At 48.4% G+C, this 19073-nt stretch overlaps 3 protein-coding genes and 1 non-coding gene across 15 annotated transcripts in view; 3 read left to right on the forward strand and 1 right to left on the reverse strand.

Moving 5' to 3' along the window:
- SLC29A2 (solute carrier family 29 member 2) overlaps positions 1 to 1774 on the forward strand; it is a 32945-nt gene extending 31171 nt beyond the window's left edge. For all 4 annotated transcript variants that reach the window (XM_061605610.1, XM_061605608.1, XM_061605609.1 and 1 more), the window contains exon 13: positions 147 to 1774. In XM_061605610.1, the coding sequence (XP_061461594.1) occupies positions 147 to 258 (112 nt within the window). In that variant the 3' untranslated portion in view covers positions 259 to 1774. The remainder of the gene's footprint in view (positions 1 to 146) is intronic.
- A 6059-nt stretch (positions 1775 to 7833) lies between these two features.
- Positions 7834 to 7915, reverse strand: TRNAS-GCU (transfer RNA serine (anticodon GCU)). The gene has a single exon. It is a non-coding gene; the product is annotated as a tRNA-Ser (tRNA).
- A 385-nt stretch (positions 7916 to 8300) lies between these two features.
- On the forward strand, positions 8301 to 13159 carry B4GAT1 (beta-1,4-glucuronyltransferase 1). 4 transcript variants are annotated; one of them, XM_061606461.1, is made up of 3 exons: positions 8301 to 9743; positions 10187 to 10273; positions 11393 to 11479. In XM_061606461.1, exons 1-2 carry the CDS (start codon positions 8685 to 8687, stop codon positions 10268 to 10270), a joined length of 1143 nt encoding a protein of 380 aa, XP_061462445.1. In that variant the 5' UTR covers positions 8301 to 8684; the 3' UTR covers positions 10271 to 10273; positions 11393 to 11479. The 4 variants fall into 4 exon arrangements, with proteins under 4 accessions (XP_061462445.1, XP_061462446.1, XP_061462447.1 ...); XM_061606462.1 differs by lacking the exon at positions 11393 to 11479 and adding an exon at positions 10872 to 10959; XM_061606463.1 differs by lacking the exon at positions 10187 to 10273 and adding an exon at positions 10872 to 10959 and having other exon boundaries at positions 8302 to 9743; positions 11393 to 11483.
- Positions 13160 to 14844: 1685 nt separating this feature from the next.
- Positions 14845 to 19073, forward strand: part of BRMS1 (BRMS1 transcriptional repressor and anoikis regulator) — a 34698-nt gene continuing 30469 nt past the window's right edge. For 2 of the 6 annotated variants that reach the window (XM_061606383.1, XM_061606389.1), the window contains exons 1-2: positions 14848 to 14969; positions 18457 to 18589. In XM_061606383.1, coding sequence (XP_061462367.1) covers positions 18463 to 18589 — 127 coding nt within the window. In that variant the 5' untranslated portion in view covers positions 14848 to 14969; positions 18457 to 18462. Of the gene's footprint in view, positions 15016 to 15201; positions 15274 to 18456; positions 18590 to 19073 lie in introns of those variants that run through there. The other 4 variants (XM_061606387.1, XM_061606388.1, XM_061606384.1 and 1 more) reach the window with 4 other exon arrangements.

Here is a 19073-nt window from a genome sequence, read left to right on the forward strand (position 1 = left end):
CCCACCCCTGCCCTAAGCTACAGTTCACTTAGCTTGTGCGTAAATCCAGCACTGGCTGCCTGCCTAGGTTGGGCAAAAAGGAGGGACCTTTCCTGCAAGACGTTCAAGCGTCTTCTTTTTCTCTTCCTCTGTTTTTCACCCCCCAGGCAGGTGCAGCCACACGAGAGCGAGTTGGCAGGGGCCATCATGACATTTTTCCTGGCGTTGGGGCTTTCCTGCGGAGCCGGGCTGTCCTTCATCCTCAAGGCCTTGCTTTGACGGGTGCCATCCTGTGAGTGACGGACTTTAGCAACAGCAAAGTGTCTGTGCTGCTTTGACAACTCGAAGAGGCTGGTTGCTGTCCCCCCTCCCGGTTTTGCTCTATATGTGGCAGCTAATATCCTTTCTGGGGAGCAGAACAGAGCACTGTAGCCAATTTCCAACAAAGGGAACCTATCCCCCCTTCTAGTCTGTAGATGCATGAGTTCAGGTTTACTCAATTACCTTTCCCTTTCCCCAGAAGTCTAAAAGACTCCTGGGTTTTTGGAAGACTTCTGAAAGACTCCTGGGTTTTTCCAAGCGGAGGGAAAGCCAGAGCAGGGAGTGACCCTTTTTGCAAGACCCACGTTTTCTGCATCCGGATATGGAGGAGCAGATCTGCCTCTTCCACTTGGGCCTGGCTGATGACGCACACTGAAAAGGGCGATTTCACAAACATCCCCACACTTGTTATTTTTCTTCTTCTCTCTTCACTTTTCAAACTGAGGAGATATTGTTCTACGACGCACAATCGCTCCACAGAATGTACTCCTGGAGGGTGACAGCACGGCGGGGAAGAGTCTGCCTCAAATGGAACCAATGACCTAGAGAGGTGGTGGGCTCTCCAACATTGGAGGCCTTCAAGAGGCAGCTGGATAGCCATCTGTCAGGAATGCTTTGGTTTGGATTCCTGCATTGAGCAGAGGGTTGGACTTGATGGCCTTATAGGTCCCTTCCAACTCTATGATTCTGTGAAATCCAGCAGTAAACCCTAGGCCTGGATTTGCTGCATCCACCTCCCCACATCACCCATCTGGGGCAAGGCCACCCACACTCTACTTCTCACCCGCTTCCACCCCTTTAAGGATCTTGCTTCCGGAGCTTTTGTTGCTTCGAACTTCTTTGCTAAAACCCCAGGGCTAGAAACTTGCACCTTCAAACAGAAGACGAAAAATGTCCACAAGATGTCACATTCTGGAGCAGGTTTGCTACAGCGGTCCCAGCCTCCCCCAAGTAGGTGTGCACCAGATGTTTTGGACAGCAGCACCCATCAGCCAGACCCATCATGTGTTGTAGTCCAAGGCACTTGGTTGTGGGGAGGCTGCCATACTGTAACAATCTTTTAGGGCAGCCTTTCCTAACTCTTGGTCCCATCCAGATGTTGCTGGATTACAATCGCCATCATTCCTGACCGTTGGCCATTCTGGCTGGGGCTGATGGGAGTTGTAGTCCAACAACATCTGGGGACCCAAGGTTGGAAAAAGATGCTTTGGGGGGGAAGGAGAGCCTTTTGGATCACGCCAGTGGGCCATCTAGTCCAGCGTCCTGTCCTCACAGTGGCCAACCAGGTGCCTATGGGAAGTTACAGCTCTATAATGAGCCCTCATAATAAACAGTTCCAACCTTACAAGGAGGAATCTGCCAATTACATTTTACAGATGTTGTTTTATGGCAGGGGTTCCCAAACTGTGGTCTGTGGACCACCAGTGGTCCACGAGCTTCATTCATATCTGTATTAAATAGATTTTTAATTGTATTATTATTGTATTTTATTGCCCAGTTCCCTTCTGGATAACCTTCCGGGGCCAGGGGCCAGGGGCCAAGTGGGCAAAGCAACAAATGCGAATGCTACCTTTGTATAGTAAGTCAGGGGTTCCCAAACGTTGGCCTGTGGGCACTGGTGGTCCACAAGCTTTATTCGGGCGTCTGTGAAGAACGCTTTCAAGTTGACTTTTATAGAATTGCACGGAATGCAAATTGTAATGCGATCAGATACAATCTAAGAAAGAAAAGAAGCAACAAAAATACAATTGAGAACCATGCAGCATCTTGCGTAGCGCATTGCAATGGCTGCAACAGGCAGAGAAATCGTTAACCGAGACCCTTAGCAATGTTCAAGTCTGGGGAAAAAAATTGGGAACCACTGTTTTGTGGAATGCACACATTTTGGGGGTGTAGCACGAATTGCAGCACAGACTTAAAGATGGACGGCGTAACATCTTTTGCAGCAAACTGGAAGTTGTTGTTTTTTTAAAAAAAAGGGGGGGGGGAATGGCTCACAGAGTCCTGAAGTGCCCTGATTTTTAAAATTCAATGAGGCAGCTCCACATGTCCTGCCTCTCGTTCCTCAGCGGTGTCTAGCAAACCGTGGTTCTGCATTACAAACTCTCCCTCTTCCATTCGGGCATCCCACCCCCCTCCAGTCTACCTCCATCTGGTCACCGTTTTGCGCATGGGTGACCTTAGAGGAAGTCTGGCCTGCAGAACCTGGAAGGGCCCAATGAGATTAGAAAGGAAGTGTGGCTGGAAAAGGGGAACCATTGACCACAGCCGCTGAGGTTTTAAAATACCGGCATTCTGGTGGGATTTTTGTTTTTGTAAGGGAAGCGTGTGCATGCTCAGCAGTCGCGCATGGTTCTCTGAAAGGAATGAGGGGGGAGGGGTGGAAGGACTGATACAGGAGCGGGGAAGCTGTGTCCTTCCAGGTGCTGTCGGACGCCAGCTACCATCAGCCCCAGCCAGGTCAAAGATGATGGGAGTTGTAGTCCAGAGATAGTGGAAGGGCCACAGGTTCCTTCCTCCTGGAGTGAATTATAGATACATTCCATCACAGTTTGCCCACTGGTGTGGATGGGAAATGGTGGAATTGGACCAAAGATCTACCAATGGCATGGAAGGTTTACTGCAACAGCATGATGTGGAAGAGGGTTCCTTTTCTGGATGCATTTTATCAATTATCAATATCCTGGGCTATCAAACACAGCTTTGTCAAGGCCTAGGGCTCATCCAGACCTCCTTTTCATTCTGCTTTCATGATGATTTGTGCTCCTGATGGTATGGGGCACTTATACACAATCCTGCGTTCAATACTGTTTGCGCCTGCAAACGTTTCAGGGCAGACATGATGCTTTGTTTTCCAATCAGTGCTTGTCCCATAACCTGCTGAAATCCTGTTAACGTTTTATAAAACAGATGTGCCAGGGTTGTTGTTGGGGTTTTTTGTCCAGTTTTCGTTGTGCGATAGCATAAGAGCCCTCCTTAAGACGGCAGTAATGCAGGGCTTATCCACATGGGAGCATTTCTTCATAGCAAATGCACTGCTTTTACCATCATAATAGATTTGAAAGGTCTGCACTTCATGCTTAATGGTAGCTTCAAATCCATTGTTTTCCATTCACACAAGTTGGCGTTCTTCTGGGAAGGATTTGTGTTGCTGTTTCCTTGTGGCCCAGCCCTCTAATTTTTACTCCCTCTGGTTGCTCTGTTACTGAGCATGTGCAAATATTTTTCACATGAGCAGTATTTCCACTCCCTCCTGTCCCCGCCGCTTCCTAAGGTTTGGCAGTTGAAAAGAAGTGGGATCATCTGCCCCCCTTTCTCCACCGCACCTTATTTTTTCTGAGTTAATTTTCCCCCGCTGGAGAAATAAATCAACATAATATTGATTTTTTTTTAAAAAAATATCAAAATATTTTCTGAAAATATCAATATCTTCTCAAAATATCAATATTGATATTTTCAGAAAATATCAATATTGATATTTTCAGAAAATATCAATATTGATATTTTTGAGGTGATTTTTTTTTTTTTAAATCCACTTTAGATTTTTTAGGAAGCAAAAGGAGTGAAGGAACTTTGCCTGGGGAGAAAGGGAAGAAAGAAGGGAGGGCTGCAACAAACTGAAGGGGGCGGGACAGAGCACTCAGAAGTTGCTAGATAAACCACTGGAAACATGGGAGAGTTAGTGGGCGGAAAAAGGAGAACAGCTGAAAGTGACGACTCACCCGCCCACTAAAAACCATCGAAGCAGACTGTCTTCAAAGACGTGTGGAGTGGAGCCATGCTGTTCTAAACTTTTTGTGTTATCAGCGGATTGCGTTAGTATGGATTTACAGGGGGGAAACTACATGCTAGCTTCTGTTTGCCAGTAACCTCATGTGAACCATGCAAATTAAAACACGGTGCAGGCAGCACCAAAGACACACTAAACCGCTGTGTAGATGAGCCCGTAGTAACATTGAGGAAGCATCCACAGCACAGCTCATAAGGAATGATGTCTGGGCGGTCCAGTACAAACCAACCACTAATGCGCTGTTATTGCATCAGTGACATGTTGCACGACACAAATGCATAAACAGTAACAACAGCCACCATCACCACCTTTCTGGAGGGCCCTCAAGGCTAATGCCAGCTATTGTGTTAAAAAGACAAAAAACAGTGGGAGTCCTATTCACTGAGATCTGATAGGAAAACTCGTTCCATTACAACAGAATTGCTTCAGTCTCATTGCCTACTTAAGCAATATATAATTGTGTGTCACTGTAAACTGAGACTTGCTTTCAATAAGCTGGCATAATACCAGCTTGATTAAGGATCAAAGGGCAGTTGTGATTTTTAAAAAAATGACTATTTTACTGTTTGTGTGAAGGGTAATTGTCTTTTTTTAATCAGATCTCGTGGGTGATTGAAATGAATTTAAAACAATGTTTTTATTTTCTTTATGTACAGTGTTGAACTATTGCTATTACTCCACCCCAATAAAACGTTCTTTTTTTAAAAAAATGGTTGAATTTCTTTCTCATCGTACTGCATTAATTCCCCCGTAAAATGAAGATAAAGCTTTGCTAAAGGAGAAATGTCTGTCCACTTTCCTCAGCATGCCTGTAATTTGGAGGGGAAAAGGTTTAGAATAGTTACGGGGAGCTTTTGACCTCCAGATGTTGCTGAACTACAACTCCCATCAGCCCTTGCCTCCTTGCATGCAGCTTTTTTGCATTGGTAGTGGGTTGGACTGGATGACCTTAAGGATCCCTGTAAATTGATTTTTTTAAATAAAACTGCTGCTGTGTGCAGTGGAGTGATTTTCATTGGGACCCCCTCTCCCCAAATGGCATGGCCCTGATGAAAACCAGCCCCTCACAGTGGGGGCAGGTATTACAGAGCTGCAGAAGCAAGCACACAGGTCGTTCCCAAGTTCTGTCAGCCCTTCATCACCTGATAGCCTATCTGCCCTGTAAGCATACTTGATTTCATACCACTGTAGCTGTAATGACTTTTCCCTAGCACAGGTTCCCAAACTGATTTGTGGTTGAAGATGAGTAATGGCATAAAATATTCATAATGATTTTAACTGTATTTTTGTAGCTGTTTTTATTTCTTATATTGCATTTCACTGCAATCTGAATTCTATCGAATTAAATATATTGCATTTCACTGCAATCTGAGTTCTATGGAATTAAAATTCTCCTACAGTGAAATGCAATAGATAAGAAATGAAAGAAACAAAAGTACAACTAATAAGCATCCAGCACAGTACATTACAGTTCCTACAAGAGGCAGGGGAAAAAATCATTAAGTGATCTCCCAAGACCCTCAGCAACGTTCAAGTAGTCCATGGAGGAAAACGTTTGGGAACCGCTGCCATAAAAGCATCCCGGGAATTCTAGTTCGGGAAGAATTCTTGGCTAATTCTCTCTTCCCTGCCCCCATGCCAGTGTTTGTAACTGTTAACCAGGGATATAGTCGTCCAGGGTCTCGGGGGGTCTTAGACCCCTAATGTTTTGGGATATCTGTTGTGGGAGAAGGTTTAAAAAGGATCTCATTCTTAACCCAGCAGCAAAAGTGGGGCATGGCTGTGACTAAAATGAAGGGATCCTGCACTTCTGAATTTGCCACTACACTACTGCTGTTAACCTAGTTTAAGTATATAATGTAATTCCCACCCACCCCCAATGCACACACAGAGCTGCCCTTTTTCTGAACAACTCAGCTAGCTCAAAGCTCTTTCCCACCCTCGGCCTGGTCAAATCACTTTCACAGCAGCCTCCTCCCAAAGACCCATTGTTAGCAGCAAGCCATGCCATAGTAACTTAAAGCCAGGCTTTGGATATCAGGAGGAAGGCGTGGTTTGTTACATCATATTTGCATCAGTCCCTTTATTTCTGATGTACAGGGCATGAGTGTCGCTGGAATTTGTTTATGCAGCTGAAACAAAACCACACCCACTCACAAAAAGGGAGATGTTGGCAGGTTAGGAGAATGAATGAATGAATAAATAAAGCCCAATGAGGACGGAGCATGTTCAGTGGTCATGCGGGAAACAGAGAGCAATACTTCAGCATTTTGTTCCCGGTCACATTTGTCTTTCAAAAAGCCACCCTAGTGGTCATCACAGCATCCTGTGGCAATAAGTCCCCCATGCATTCTGCAACGTGTAGTAAAAATGTTTCAAACAACAAAATAATTACCTCCTGGGCAAAAATCATAGCAGGCCCTAGCCCAGAGCCCATATGGGGAAACCTGTGGCTTTCCAGACGTTGTTGGACTACAACTCCCATCATCCCTCACTGGCTGGGCTGATGTCCCCCAACCATTAGCATCATTGTTCTTTTCAAACCAGATAGCCCAAGCCAGTTCACAATTAGAAGCAAATCAGGAAATAACATCGGAGAAAACAATGAATAAATCAGAACTGATCAGTTGCCTTTTTGCACACTGAAGCATGTTGTTGAGATTGATATCATAAAAGGTGTCATGGATTTTTAAGGGCATGGTTGCATGCAAGGCCTCTGAGAAGGAACTGCATTGTACAGATTCCCCCCCCCCTGCACATCCTTAGAGTTGTAGTCCTCTACTTACCTGGGAGTAAGGCTCACTGAATTCAATGGGGCTTCCTTCTGAGTAGACATCTATAAGGTTCCTAAGCACAATCATTAACCAAAATGGTGACAATAGTCTAGAAATCAGTCGGCAAGGACTGGGGAGGGCAGCTATGAGAGAACTAGAAAAGGTCCTCAGATGCAAAGACGTATCACTGAACACTAAAGTCAGGATCATTCAGACCATGACATTCCTGATCTCTATGTATGGATGTGAAAGTTGGACAGTGAAAAAAGTGGATAAGAGAAAAATCAACTCATTTGAAATGTGGTGTTGAAGGACAGCTTTGCACATACCATGGACTGTGAAAAAGACAAATAATTGGGTGTTAGAACAAATTAAACCACAACTATCACTAGAAGCTAAAATGTTGAAACTGAGGTTATCATACTTTGGACACATCATGAGAAGACATGATTCACTAGAAAAGACAATAATGCTGGGAAAAACAGAAGGGAGTAGAAAAAGAGGAAGGCCAAACAAGAGATGGATTGACTCCATAAAGGAAGCCACAGACCTGAATTTACAAGATCTGAACAGGGTGGATTACAACAGATGCTCTTGGAGGTCACTGATTCATAGGGTTGCCATAAGTCAGAATCGGCTTGAAGGCACATAACAACAACAAATGTAGAAGGTTGAGTGCGTATGTGTGTTTTGGAGGAGCAAAGTACCTAACTGGTTGGATTCCCTTCCACCCACCTTCATTTCCCCGAACAGGGGAACCCTTTTGAGTGATCCCCAAGAACTAAGGAGCTCTTTGTTGAGACCCTCGTGACCTGTACACGTTTACGGAAAGGTACTTTTTATTCCGTCTCTTTCCCAAACTCCTTCCAGCCGATGGATTTCCCATTAAAGGTGAGCGCAGCCTCAACCCCTCTTCTGAAAATATAATCTAGCGATTTCCCCCCTTTTACACTTAAAATGGGAGAATCCCGACGAGGATGGGATTCGAACCCACGCGTGCAGAGCACAATGGATTAGCAGTCCATCGCCTTAACCACTCGGCCACCTCGTCTCACAAGGACTAAGCCATCTCTTCCACCTAGTCTATAGTTCCACGTGCGCGCATTCCTCTACCGCAGCAATCCCCTGCCTGCTTTCCCTCTTGCTTGCCCCCGGCCCCAGCTTGCCCACAGCACCATTTCTACACCACCACCCCGCTCCATTTCGTATTGAGCAAAAACATCCCCTCCCCATGGCAAAATAATCAGAACATAACGTGGAAACACGCGCCCAGGCGCACATCTCTCTCTCTGTGCTTCTTTGGAGGGGGATCGCAGCTGCCTTGGACAGAAGGGGGGGCATGCAAAGGAGGGTGAGCGCGGGTTTGCATCTCTCCAAGGAGGGTGTGTGTGTGTGTATTTTTGCAATGCGTCCTCCAGAGGAGCAGAGGGCGCCGGAGAGAGCTCCTTTCTTTTCCAGCAGGCAGCCGCTTGAAATCCTTTGCCCCAGCTGCAGAAGGAAGGTAGGTGAGCGTTTTGCAGCAAAAGGATGCAGCCGGGGATTGACTTTCTGTGGAGAGCAAGGCAGGCTGGCTTTCCATAAAGCTTGGCAAGAGATCGCAGGGCAGCAGCCTTCTACTGAGCCCGACTAGCTCCGTATTGCCCGCACTGACCGGAAGCGGCCCTTGGGAGGTATCGGGCACGGAGTCTTTCCCCAGCCCTCCGGGGGCCCTTCTGCATGCAAGGCGGCGGCTGCCCCCCTGAGCCGCCGCAGCCTTGTCCCTCGGCAGAGCAGATGGGGCAGCTCTGAGCGTCCTCCCTTGCCCTCCCCTTGGAAAGCCCATGCACTGTTCCTGCTTCCAGGTGCTGGTGGCGGCCCTGGCGCTGGTGGCCGGCTTGCAGCTGCTCTACTTAGCCCTGCTGTCGGGGCTGCACGGTCAAGAGCAGCGCTCCCGCTATGCTGAACTTTTCCAGGGACGTCGGCCCCTGCCCAGCGACGGGCACAAAGAGAGGCTCAAGCGGGTACTGGCCAGCGGTGGGGCCCTGGACGCCAGTGGGCAGTACCGGATCTACCGGGACTTGCTGCTGGGCTCCTGGGACGGCGCGCGCAGCCAGGATGTGGTGCTGGTCACCCACACCAGCCTGGGCAACTTGCACCACGCTCAGAGGCTGGCGGAGCGCTGGCAAGGCCCGATTTCGGTGGCCCTCTTCGCGCCGGGCTCTGTCGAGGTCCGCCTGGCCACGGCGATGGTCTATGCCCTGGCCGCCCTCTGCGCGCCCATCCGCCAGCTGGTTCGGCTCCACCTGGTGTGCCACGCCGACCAGGTGGCTGCTTTCCCCGAGCTGCAGGATCACGGGGAGTTTGCCCACCTCCAAGCCTGCGTGGACGTCTTTGCCAAACTGGCACGGCTAGCTGCCGGCCGGCGGAACTACGCCATGGATGTCGCCAACGCCTCCTATCCGAACAACCTGCTCCGCAATGTGGCTCGGGAGGCTGTCGGGGGCCACTGGATGCTGGTGGTGGACATGGACATGGTGCCCAGTGAGGGCCTGCGGGAGGCCTTCTTGGCTTTGCCCAGAGCTGCCGACGAAGAGAGGCCGGGGGTCTTTGTCGTGCCGGCTTTCGAGATCCGCCACACGCGCCGTATCCCTGGCACCAAGACCGAGCTGCTGCAGCTGTACCAAGTGGGCGAGATCCGGCCTTTCTATGAGGAGCTGTGCTCGCGATGCCAGGCGCCTACCAACTACTCCCATTGGCTGAACCTTCCGGTCAGCAGCCCCCTGCGCGTGGCCTACGAGGTGGAGTGGCAGGACCCCTGGGAACCCTTCTACATCGCAGCTAGCTCTGTGCCGCTCTACGACGAGCGCTTCAAGCAGTACGGCTTCAACCGGATCAGCCAGGTAGCCGCGCTGGGCTCATCGACTGCATAGACTGCGGGTGGACCTTACATCTAAAGCACATTTCAAGCATACGGCTTCCCCCATAGAATGATGGGGATGGTAGTTTGCGCCCTCAGAGCTGCCATCCCCGGCACCCTTAGCGAATGACACTTCCCATGATTCTCTGGGGGAAATCCACGGGCTTTAAATGTATGTTGAATGGGCTTTAAATGTAGGCTGCATTTGAAGCAGGCATCGAAGGAAGGGAAATCCTTATATCAGGTTAGGAAATGTTTTTCAATGTGAGGGCCACGTTCCCTTACGGCCAACCTTCCAGGGGCCACATACCAGTGATGGGCGGGGCCAGTGGCAAAAGTGGGTGGAGCAACAGATGCAAATTTCACCTTTGTACAGTAGGCTAGTTTCTAAACCCGCTCTCTCGCCCTTCTCTCTCCTCCACCCAGGCAAGAAAGGGCACGACCAGAAGTCAGGGACGTGTGTCCAGCCTGGCAAAATCACTCCGGGAGGGTGTGAAGCAGGAACAGTGAAGGGTATGAATAGAGAAGCTTGGAGGGTCACATTTGGCCCCCGGGCCTGAGGTTCCCCATTCCTGCGTGATATTATGGATGGGGTACCTGTGGCACTTCAGACGTTGTTGGACTAAACCGCACACCATCTTCACCATTGGCCACCATGCCACCATGCTGGCTGAGAGCTGGAGGGGGGGCAACGGGTTCTCCATTCTTGAGAAGTGTCCTCTTGCCCCCTTTGACCCATCTGCATCTTTACCAGCAACCACATCTGATGTCATACAGGAATACCCCGCTATACGGACCTTCAATTTACGGACACTCGCGAGTACGGACACATTTACAGTAGCTGTTTACGTACGCTCGCTTCGCAAGAACGGACACTTAACTGTTTTAATTTTACTAGTGTAGCGTTATAGCTAAGTTTTATGAGTGATTGAGTGTGTGGGACTGAAGCCATTATTCCCTTTTCCTCGTTCCCTCCCCTCTCTCATGGTTTTGTTTTGTCTGGGGCGTTTGTTGGGGGATTTTTTACCTCTCCCCTCCTCAGCCCTGTCGAGGGCTCTGGCGGCTGCAGGCAGCGGTGGTTTTTTTTTAACTTTCCTTCCCTCCTCCTTAGGAGGGCTCCGGCGGCTGCCGTTTCCCGGTTCAAACACGTTTGGCTTTGCAATTTAATGGCAGATAAAAAGAAAAGGTAGTGCTTCACTGTAAGTACATTTTCGATTTACGTACTCACTCTGGACCCATTGCGTACGTTAATGCGGGGTATTCCTGTATATGACATCAGGTCCAGGGCGGGTGGGCGTGACTTGGCCAAAATAGTCTTGCAAGCCAAATGGGGAGGCCTGGTGGACCTAATTAGGTCCATGGGCCAGAGATTCCCCACTGCTGCCTTAGATTAAGAGCCCCCTGAGATATTTTGGGGTGTGAGGGTTCTTGCATGTTCTAGGTCAACGTTTGGGTCCCCAGATGTTGCTGGACTAGAGTTCCCATCATTCCTGATCATTGGCCATGCTGGCTGGGGCTGATGGGAGTTGTAGTCTAACAACATTTGGGACCCAACGGTTGGGAAAGCCTGTTCTAGTTTTTTGGTGACAGTCGTCCACCTTCTTCTGTCATTTCATTCTCCTTTTCCGTCAGGCCTGCGAGCTCAACGTGGCAGGCTACCGTTTCTCTGTGCTGAGCAACGCCTTTCTGGTCCACAAGGGCTTCAAGGTAGCAAGAGAGTTCCACGTCCAAAAGGATGCAGAGAATCAGCGCAACAAGCTGCTGTTCCGACAGTTCAAGCAGGAGCTCAAGATAAGGTACCCCAGCTCGCCGCGACGGTGCTGACGTCACGCCTGCCAGGGCAGAGATGGAGCACGGCCTCTTATTGGACAGCGAAGGGTGCGTAGTGTTGCGCACTGCCTCGAAAAGAAATGTCAAGCTCAGGATGAGAACGAATTGGAGGGGGAGGAAAGGGGCATAGTATCTAGCCGACCCACTCGCGCCAAACGTGTTTGTTGCTGCTAAAAGTATTTGTGCATCATTGGGTGGGTGGGTGGGAACTTATGTATGCACATACATACACACATCTTGACCCCTTCATCAGGTAGGAGAATTCCCCTCTCCGTTAAGTGTTGTGGGGCTTTTTTTTTTTAACGTTCAGCTTGTTTACCCCAACCTCACAGACATCCAAAGGGGAAATTCAGAAGTTCAAGCTTGTTCAAGGAGAATCAGCAACCCCAGACAACACTACGAGGTCTTCTTGGCTCAGTTCCCAGTTAGTTCGCTTCTGGAGTGAGTGATGATATAAATCAGGGATGGGGATCCTGTAGCCCTCCAGGTGGTGTTGGACTCCCAGCTCCCATCGGCCCCAGAGAATGTGGCCAGGGACGGAGGGAGTTACAGTCCTTCAAAAAGTCAGAGTTAAGGTTAAACGCCCAGTTGTGAGTTTACAAATGTGAAAATATTTTTTTTCATATTCTATATGATACAAAATGCACAAAGGACGAATATTAAGAATGCACTCCTATATTCTACTTATAGGCCAAATGCTAATTAAAAGTGAGTGAGTGCTCAGACGAATCAGCCAGACATGTGTCAACATAAAGCCCTCTTCAGTGGCCAAACATTTGTTAATTCATAGGCTTCAGTATAAAAAGTTCATAACTGCAGTAGATATAAAAGTTACCCAAATGCAAGATATTTAAATCCCCTTCAGTTTCTAGTTCCAGTAGAGACATCCAAAGAAAGATGATAATTATTTTAAAAAATCTTTAAGAAGCCATAAGGTGGCATAACTGCATGTGCCTGCCACAGGTATCACCACAGGTTCCTCCATCCCTGATCTAAACAGTAAGCAGGGGTTGACTTTCATGGGTGTTCAGTTTTACACAGAGAAACAATTATCTGAAATAGCACAGGATAGCCCACCCAGTGTTTTTTCGTTCCTGTAGATGGGGGTTGTTTTCTTAGTCAACAAATCCTGAGAAAAGAACTTTAAGATAGCAACCTTTGAATCTTGATGCTGTGAACAATCCTTCAGTTCCACCCTTTCCACTTGCTCAGTTCCTAGTGTTTACAGACATTTGATGTGGTTATTCTGTTCTCCTCCCCACCAGCATTCTGTATAAGAGGCCTATGGAATAAGGTCTGATGTTGTATGGTAGTTAAGGGAGATGGATGGAGCCTGAGGTTTGGCAAAAGGAAGTAAGATCTCATGGTTTGTAGCAGAACATCAGCCAAGATTCTTGTGTCCTGTACCAATGTTGCTTCTCAAATCAGTAACCTCAGTTTCTTTCTTCTGTATAATGGGAGTAAATATACCGATGTACATCCTGGGGCCGGAGGGGGGGAGCTTAATTTGTTTCTTCCCTGAACAATTACAGTCTGTAAATGAATTAAACTGAACCAGTTGGATTTAAACTGCTTTAGCCCTATCAACTTTGTGCCAAGTGTTCAGTGGATTTGTAGAAATTTTCCGGGAGGAGGGGGGACACTTTAATGAAAGAGTTGTTCTCAAAGGCAGTTACAGGCATTTTGGTGCTTGGGATGGGAAATCCAAAAGGCGCCCCCCCCCGCTCTGTTCCATTGATGAGCTACAACCCATGGCAAAGACCTCCTCTCCAGACTCATTGAAATGAACAAGAGCTATGGGAAAACTTGACTGAGCACCCACATCCAAGAGCCTCACTCTTAAGCTTGAGGCCTGGCAACTTTTGTTTTAGAAATTAAGCACAGGGTGTGCATGCACTATTTAACTGGGCTAACACAGTAAAGACATCAAGGGTTGACTAGGCCTGAAGCCCAATCAAACACCACCAAATGCTTTGACTAGATGTCACTGAAACATCACAGCTACTCTCTAATATGGGCTGTGTAAATATTTTTAAAAAATGTTTTAAAGGATAGAAAAATGTACATCCTTGCTAGTTCCAAGACCACACTGCAACACCTTGTTTATTTCCACTTTGACTTGCTATGGGGAGGTACTGTCCCTCAGACCGTACAAAACGGTTGGACCTGTTTTCAGCCGAGACAGCAAAGAATGAGAAATCTGCATCCACCGCCTCCCAAAGAAACTTGCTGTGACAACCCTACAATCCTGATTGCATTGTAGTATCATGTGCAGAGAGCTTGGCATCGTCAGCGCTACGATGATTATGTGGCTATACCGAAGATGATGCCATAATGAAGAAATTATTTATGGATGTCAGAATGTGAAACCTACTTTATTGAGTGTGCTTCCAGCTTGGGGGGGGGGGTACTTTATTGGTGGTAAGCAACAGGATGTGGTGTTATGTCACTGATTGCTGTGCTGATGTAGTATTTATAACTTAATTATTTTTTCTTTAAAAAAAACCACCCTGGTTTTCTGCCAGTATTAAAAGCCCCCAAGGCGGCTAACAGGAAAGTAACAATCCAGTGTGCTGTAATGGTTAAGAGTGTCAGGCTAAAGACAGGGAGATCAGGGTTCAAATCTCTGCACATCCCTAAAGTTCCTTGGGTGATAGACCAGCCCAACCTACCTCACAAGGTTGTTGCGACAATAAAACGGCAGGAGGGAAAACAAACAAAAAGCCATTATGTATGCTGCCTGAGCTCCTTGGCCATATCCTTGGTGGAATATGAATGCATTTTTCTAAAGAAATAGTATCAGATGGTGTGGGGGCGGACAGTAGGAAGAAGTGACAGTCCCCACGGCAACATCAGTACTAGGTGCCATAGCAACAGCCACTGTTCCGCTAATGTGGCTTCAGGTCAAAACCTGCCTCTTGGCTTTTCCCCCCGTTTCTTAACCAGCTCTTACTTTTACTTGTTTATTTCATCTCAGCCTCAGTGCTAACTATTGTACAGGTGCATATATTTAGAAATTTAGGACGCATGCAAATGAGCCTATATTTCGACACATGCAAATAGGCTATGCCCAGGGAGTTCGGTTTCATTTTTAATTCCTTTTTCCCCACTTCAAATTTTCGCAGAGTATTTCTCCGCTCTCGCTTTGCTGTCTCTCGTTGCTATGGTAACGCACACCCTCCTTCCGCTTCCGACTTCCCACAATGCCTCGCGAAACCATAGAGCTTGACTGCGGCGCCGCATATAGACATGTACGGGGAACAGCCACATATGCCTCTGTGATTGGCTAACACTGGTGGGCGGACCCGAACGAGGGCGACTTCCGATTGCTGAAGAGAGCCAAGAGCGGGGTTTGCGCCTTCCTCAGCCCCTCCCCCAGGTAATGAGGGGTCCAGAGTCTTTCCCTACCACCCCCCTATTTATGGGTAAGGATGGTCCCGCCCATTACAGCCTTATGCATTTCCCCCACTTTGCGAGCAGGGGGAAAGTTGTGGGCCAGCCCACTGCAACCCAGGGGCGGGGGTGTTTGCATATGGCTGGTTTTTCTCCTCTTACGTTCTGTGTTGGATTAGCGACATAGGGGGAGAAAAGGCTTCTCTTTGCGCCCCCCTTTGAAGTGTTCGGTAGTCTGTTCCCCAGGGAAATTAATTAGAGGACGTATTGGAGTCTGTTATAACCCAGGGGTAGGGGTTGTTAAATGTCCGTGTGCCCCCCATTTCTTCCTCTCTTGGATAGTTCTTACCAACCAAATGTTATTGGGGTGTGGGATAGACCATTAGAAACGGGAGGGGGTTGGATTGTGCGTGTACGTCTGTTTCGCTTCATTGTGGCTTTCCCTGTAATGAAATAAGCATTTTTCGCAGAATCTTCTCAGGATTTTCCTCAGGGAAGCGCGAGAAAGACACAGATTCACGCCCCACTCCAAAACCCATTTCAGAATAGCTACCAGCTGAGCAGTGAACTGCAGGCAAGATGGAAGAATAAAGAGTTTTAAGGGGGAGGGTTTAAGTTGCACAAGGCTCATGTGCCTTGAAAAGCTACGTTAACAGGCTGACATTCAACAGGTGCACCCCCTCTCACACACACACAGAGTCCCCCAATGCTTGAGAGAGAGAGATGTGCTGACTCTGCCCGCTCCCATGCAGTGGCTGGCACTGATTTAGGCTGCAATCCTATGCACATTTACTCAGAGGCAAGCCTCACCGAGTTTCTGTGGGGTTTGATCCAAGGTACAGGTGCATAGGATTGTAGCCATAGTTGCCTTTCCCCTTCCCTTTAAAACAGGGATCAGAAAACTGTTGCTCCAAATGCTGCTGAACTACAACTCCCATCATCCCTGATCATTGGCCATGCTGGCTGGAGCTGATGGGCATTGGCGTCCAACAGCATCTGAAGGGCCAAAGGTTCCCTGCTCTCGTTTTAAAGAAAGCCCTGGGTTTTTCAATCATAAAGAGCAGTTGTAAAAAGTGTCAGGAGGGTTCCCAGAGCAAATGGTGGGCTGGTGGCTTAGCGGACAGAGCGCCTGCATTGTGTGCAAATGGGCCACGGTTCAGTTCCTAGCGTCTGCAGGGCAGCAGGTAGGGTTGCCAGGTTCTTGGCCTGATCCTGTATCTTTAGGAGAAGAGAAAGTCAGCCAAGTGCAGGTGTTCTTACAACACTGTAAAGGGAAAAACCACAAGGTGGAATTCTCCCCCCTGTACAACTTCTAAAAATACAGAAGACCTCTTGGAGGCCGGGCCTGGCAACCAAGAGGTCTTCTGTATCTTTAAAAGTTGTGCAGGGGAAAGGGAGAATTCCACCTTGTGGTTTTTCCTATTACAGTGTGGCAAGAACACCTGCACTTGGCAGACTTTCTCTTCTCCTAAAGATACAGGATCAGTCTCAGGCTAAGAACCTGGCAACCCTAGTTGCAGGTGATGAGGAAGACCCTTCTCGTGGGAACTGCTGCTGGTCAAGAGACAATGCCTGCCTAGATAGTCAAAGAGGTTGACCTGGGATAGGGCAGCTTCCAATGTTTCTGGCCTCAAGATGTGGGCAACGGAGGTCTTGTGCTCCTCCAAATCAAGGGCAGGGAACCTTTTTGGCTTCACGGGCCAGATCCTTATCAGGATCAGCCTCATGGGCCAAATGTGACAGGTGGGAGGGGCAACCCACATGTCAATCACACGATGTCATTAGTTGATAAGCGGGGATTAAATCCTGCTGGCTTGGCTATGTGGTCCTGATCCCTCCTGGGAGCTGGGTGTGCAGCCAAGGCAGGATTAAGCCCTGCGTTGGGACAGATTAAGGCAGGATTAAAGCCTGCCTGTCAGTGACACCAGCTGATAGGCGAGTGGGCATGGTTTGGTGAAAATGGCCTCACGGGCCACATTGGGCCCTCTGGAGGGCCAAGATTGGCCTGCGGGCTGGAGGTTCCTCACCCCTGCTCCAAATAATTCTGGACTCTTGCTCCCATCATCCCTGACTATTGGCCGCGAGTCCAACAGCATCTGAAGGGCCACAAGTTCTCCATCCCTGTGCTAAAGAAGGGAGCACCTGTCTTGTCATTTCATTTAACTCCTCCCAAGGAACCATGTGTGAGCCAAGTGCTGACCGTTGAGATTTCTGGAGGCTGAGAATGGAGAAGCTAACTGTGGCAAAGACTCGTAAGCAGGAGCCCCTGGCTACCGTTATAGCTGGCCCTAAGCTGCTAGTTTCCCCCTGCGTCTCTTCCCCCTCCCAACTCATGGGGAATATTAGCTGCCAAGCAGGGAGATTAAGTAACATCTTCAGAGGCAGTGGGCTTCTGAACACCAGTTGCTGGGAATTCCAGGCATGGACAGTGGCGTTGCACTTGGGTTTTTGCAGGCTTCCCATGGGCATCTGGTTGGCCACTGCGAGAATAGAGTGCTGGTCCACATTGGCCTGACTCAGCAGGGCTCTTCCTATGTGATAAAGAGCTGGCAGAGGAGTTGAGCTAGCCCTCCAGCTTTAAGGACATAAGAAGAGCCTGCCGGATCAGGCTAGTGGCCCATCTAGTCTTGCGTTCTGTTCTCACAGATGATCATGGGAGGCCCCAAGGCAGGAGTTGAGCGCAACACCACTCTCCCTGCTTGTGATCCGCTTGTGCTTCTCAGCAACTGGCATTTGGAGGCATACTGCGTATCTTCTGGCAAGCCGCCAGGATTCTTGAGAGGCACTGCTACTGCGTATGGCACGAAGAGGGTAACTAGCTCGAAAGTCCTGCATGCGTCAAGGAAACAAATGCTGTCCAGGTGACCCGTCAGGCTGAGATGCTTGATCAGGCCTCCATGTGCGTAAAAAAATAGAATCCAAATTTTGTAGTGGGAATACATTTCAAGAAAGTGTGTAGGTGTCTTCCTCACAGGGTGGGCGTTCAGCTGAGAAGCTTGCTCAGTCTGTGTACGCATCGTACCTTTAAAGCACATTCAGAGCACATCTCCCCCTCCAAAAATCCTGGAAACTATAGTTTACCCCTCACAGAGCTATAATTTCTAGCACCCTTAACAAACTACAGTTCCCAGGATTCTTTTTGGGGGGGGAATGTTCTTTAAAGGTATGGTGTGCATGCAGCCTTAGCTGTCTCTCCTAGAGACAAGTTACCAGGTATTGATGACCATGTACTGTTAAGCTTCCATTGCAATCTTAAGGACTAGAAAATTGCCTTTGTTTACCCACTCACTCAAAGTGATACTTTCAAAGTACTCACTGTTGTGCCCGTTACACGATCCTATGCTTTGCTCACACCTCTTTTGGAATATGGACTTAATATAAGTTGCTGTTGTAAGGATGGTGGCCTGATGCTGTTCACCCTTGGTTGTTTCCAATCTTCTCTTTCATCACCCTGGGCACCCTTGTCTCCCCAGAGCAAAATGCCTGTCCAGCCCCTGCCCAAAGAGATGGAGGCCGAAGGAGACTCGACCGTGGAGATGAACGGCGAAGAAGAGAGCGAAGACGAGCGCAGCGGCAGCCAGTCTGAATCGGAAGAGGAGAGTTCAGGTAGCTGGCAGGAGCAAGAAATCTCCTGAATCCTTCCTCTGGAGCTAGGGAAAGGCTCATAGTTGAGCTGTAAAGCATGTGATTTCCCTGCAGAAGATCCCAGGTTTGGTACCTGGCATCTTTGTATAGGGACCCTTCTCTCTCTGAAATGTTGCAGAGCTACTGAAAATAAGTATACAATAGACTGGAGATGGGGAGCCTTTTTGGCTCCACAGGCCAGATCTTTAGGGATCTGCTTCATGGACCAAATTTGGCAGATGTGCAGGGCTGCCCACCTGTCAAAATCCCTTGCTCTTCGCTTTCAAGTCTCTGAGATCAGGGACTTAAAGGGAAAGGGGTAGGAGAGACTTTCAAAAGACTTTCCCAAGTCTCCTCACACTTTCCTTTTAAGTTCCTGAGATGGGAGGCTTAAAGGGGGAATGGGGAGTGGCCTGCAAAAGCTTCTTCTATGTTGGAGACTTAAAAGGAAAATGTGGAAAGACTC

The sequence above is a fragment of the Rhineura floridana genome, chromosome 22 (genome assembly GCF_030035675.1).
Source record: "Rhineura floridana isolate rRhiFlo1 chromosome 22, rRhiFlo1.hap2, whole genome shotgun sequence".
NCBI lineage: Eukaryota > Metazoa > Chordata > Lepidosauria > Squamata > Rhineuridae > Rhineura > Rhineura floridana.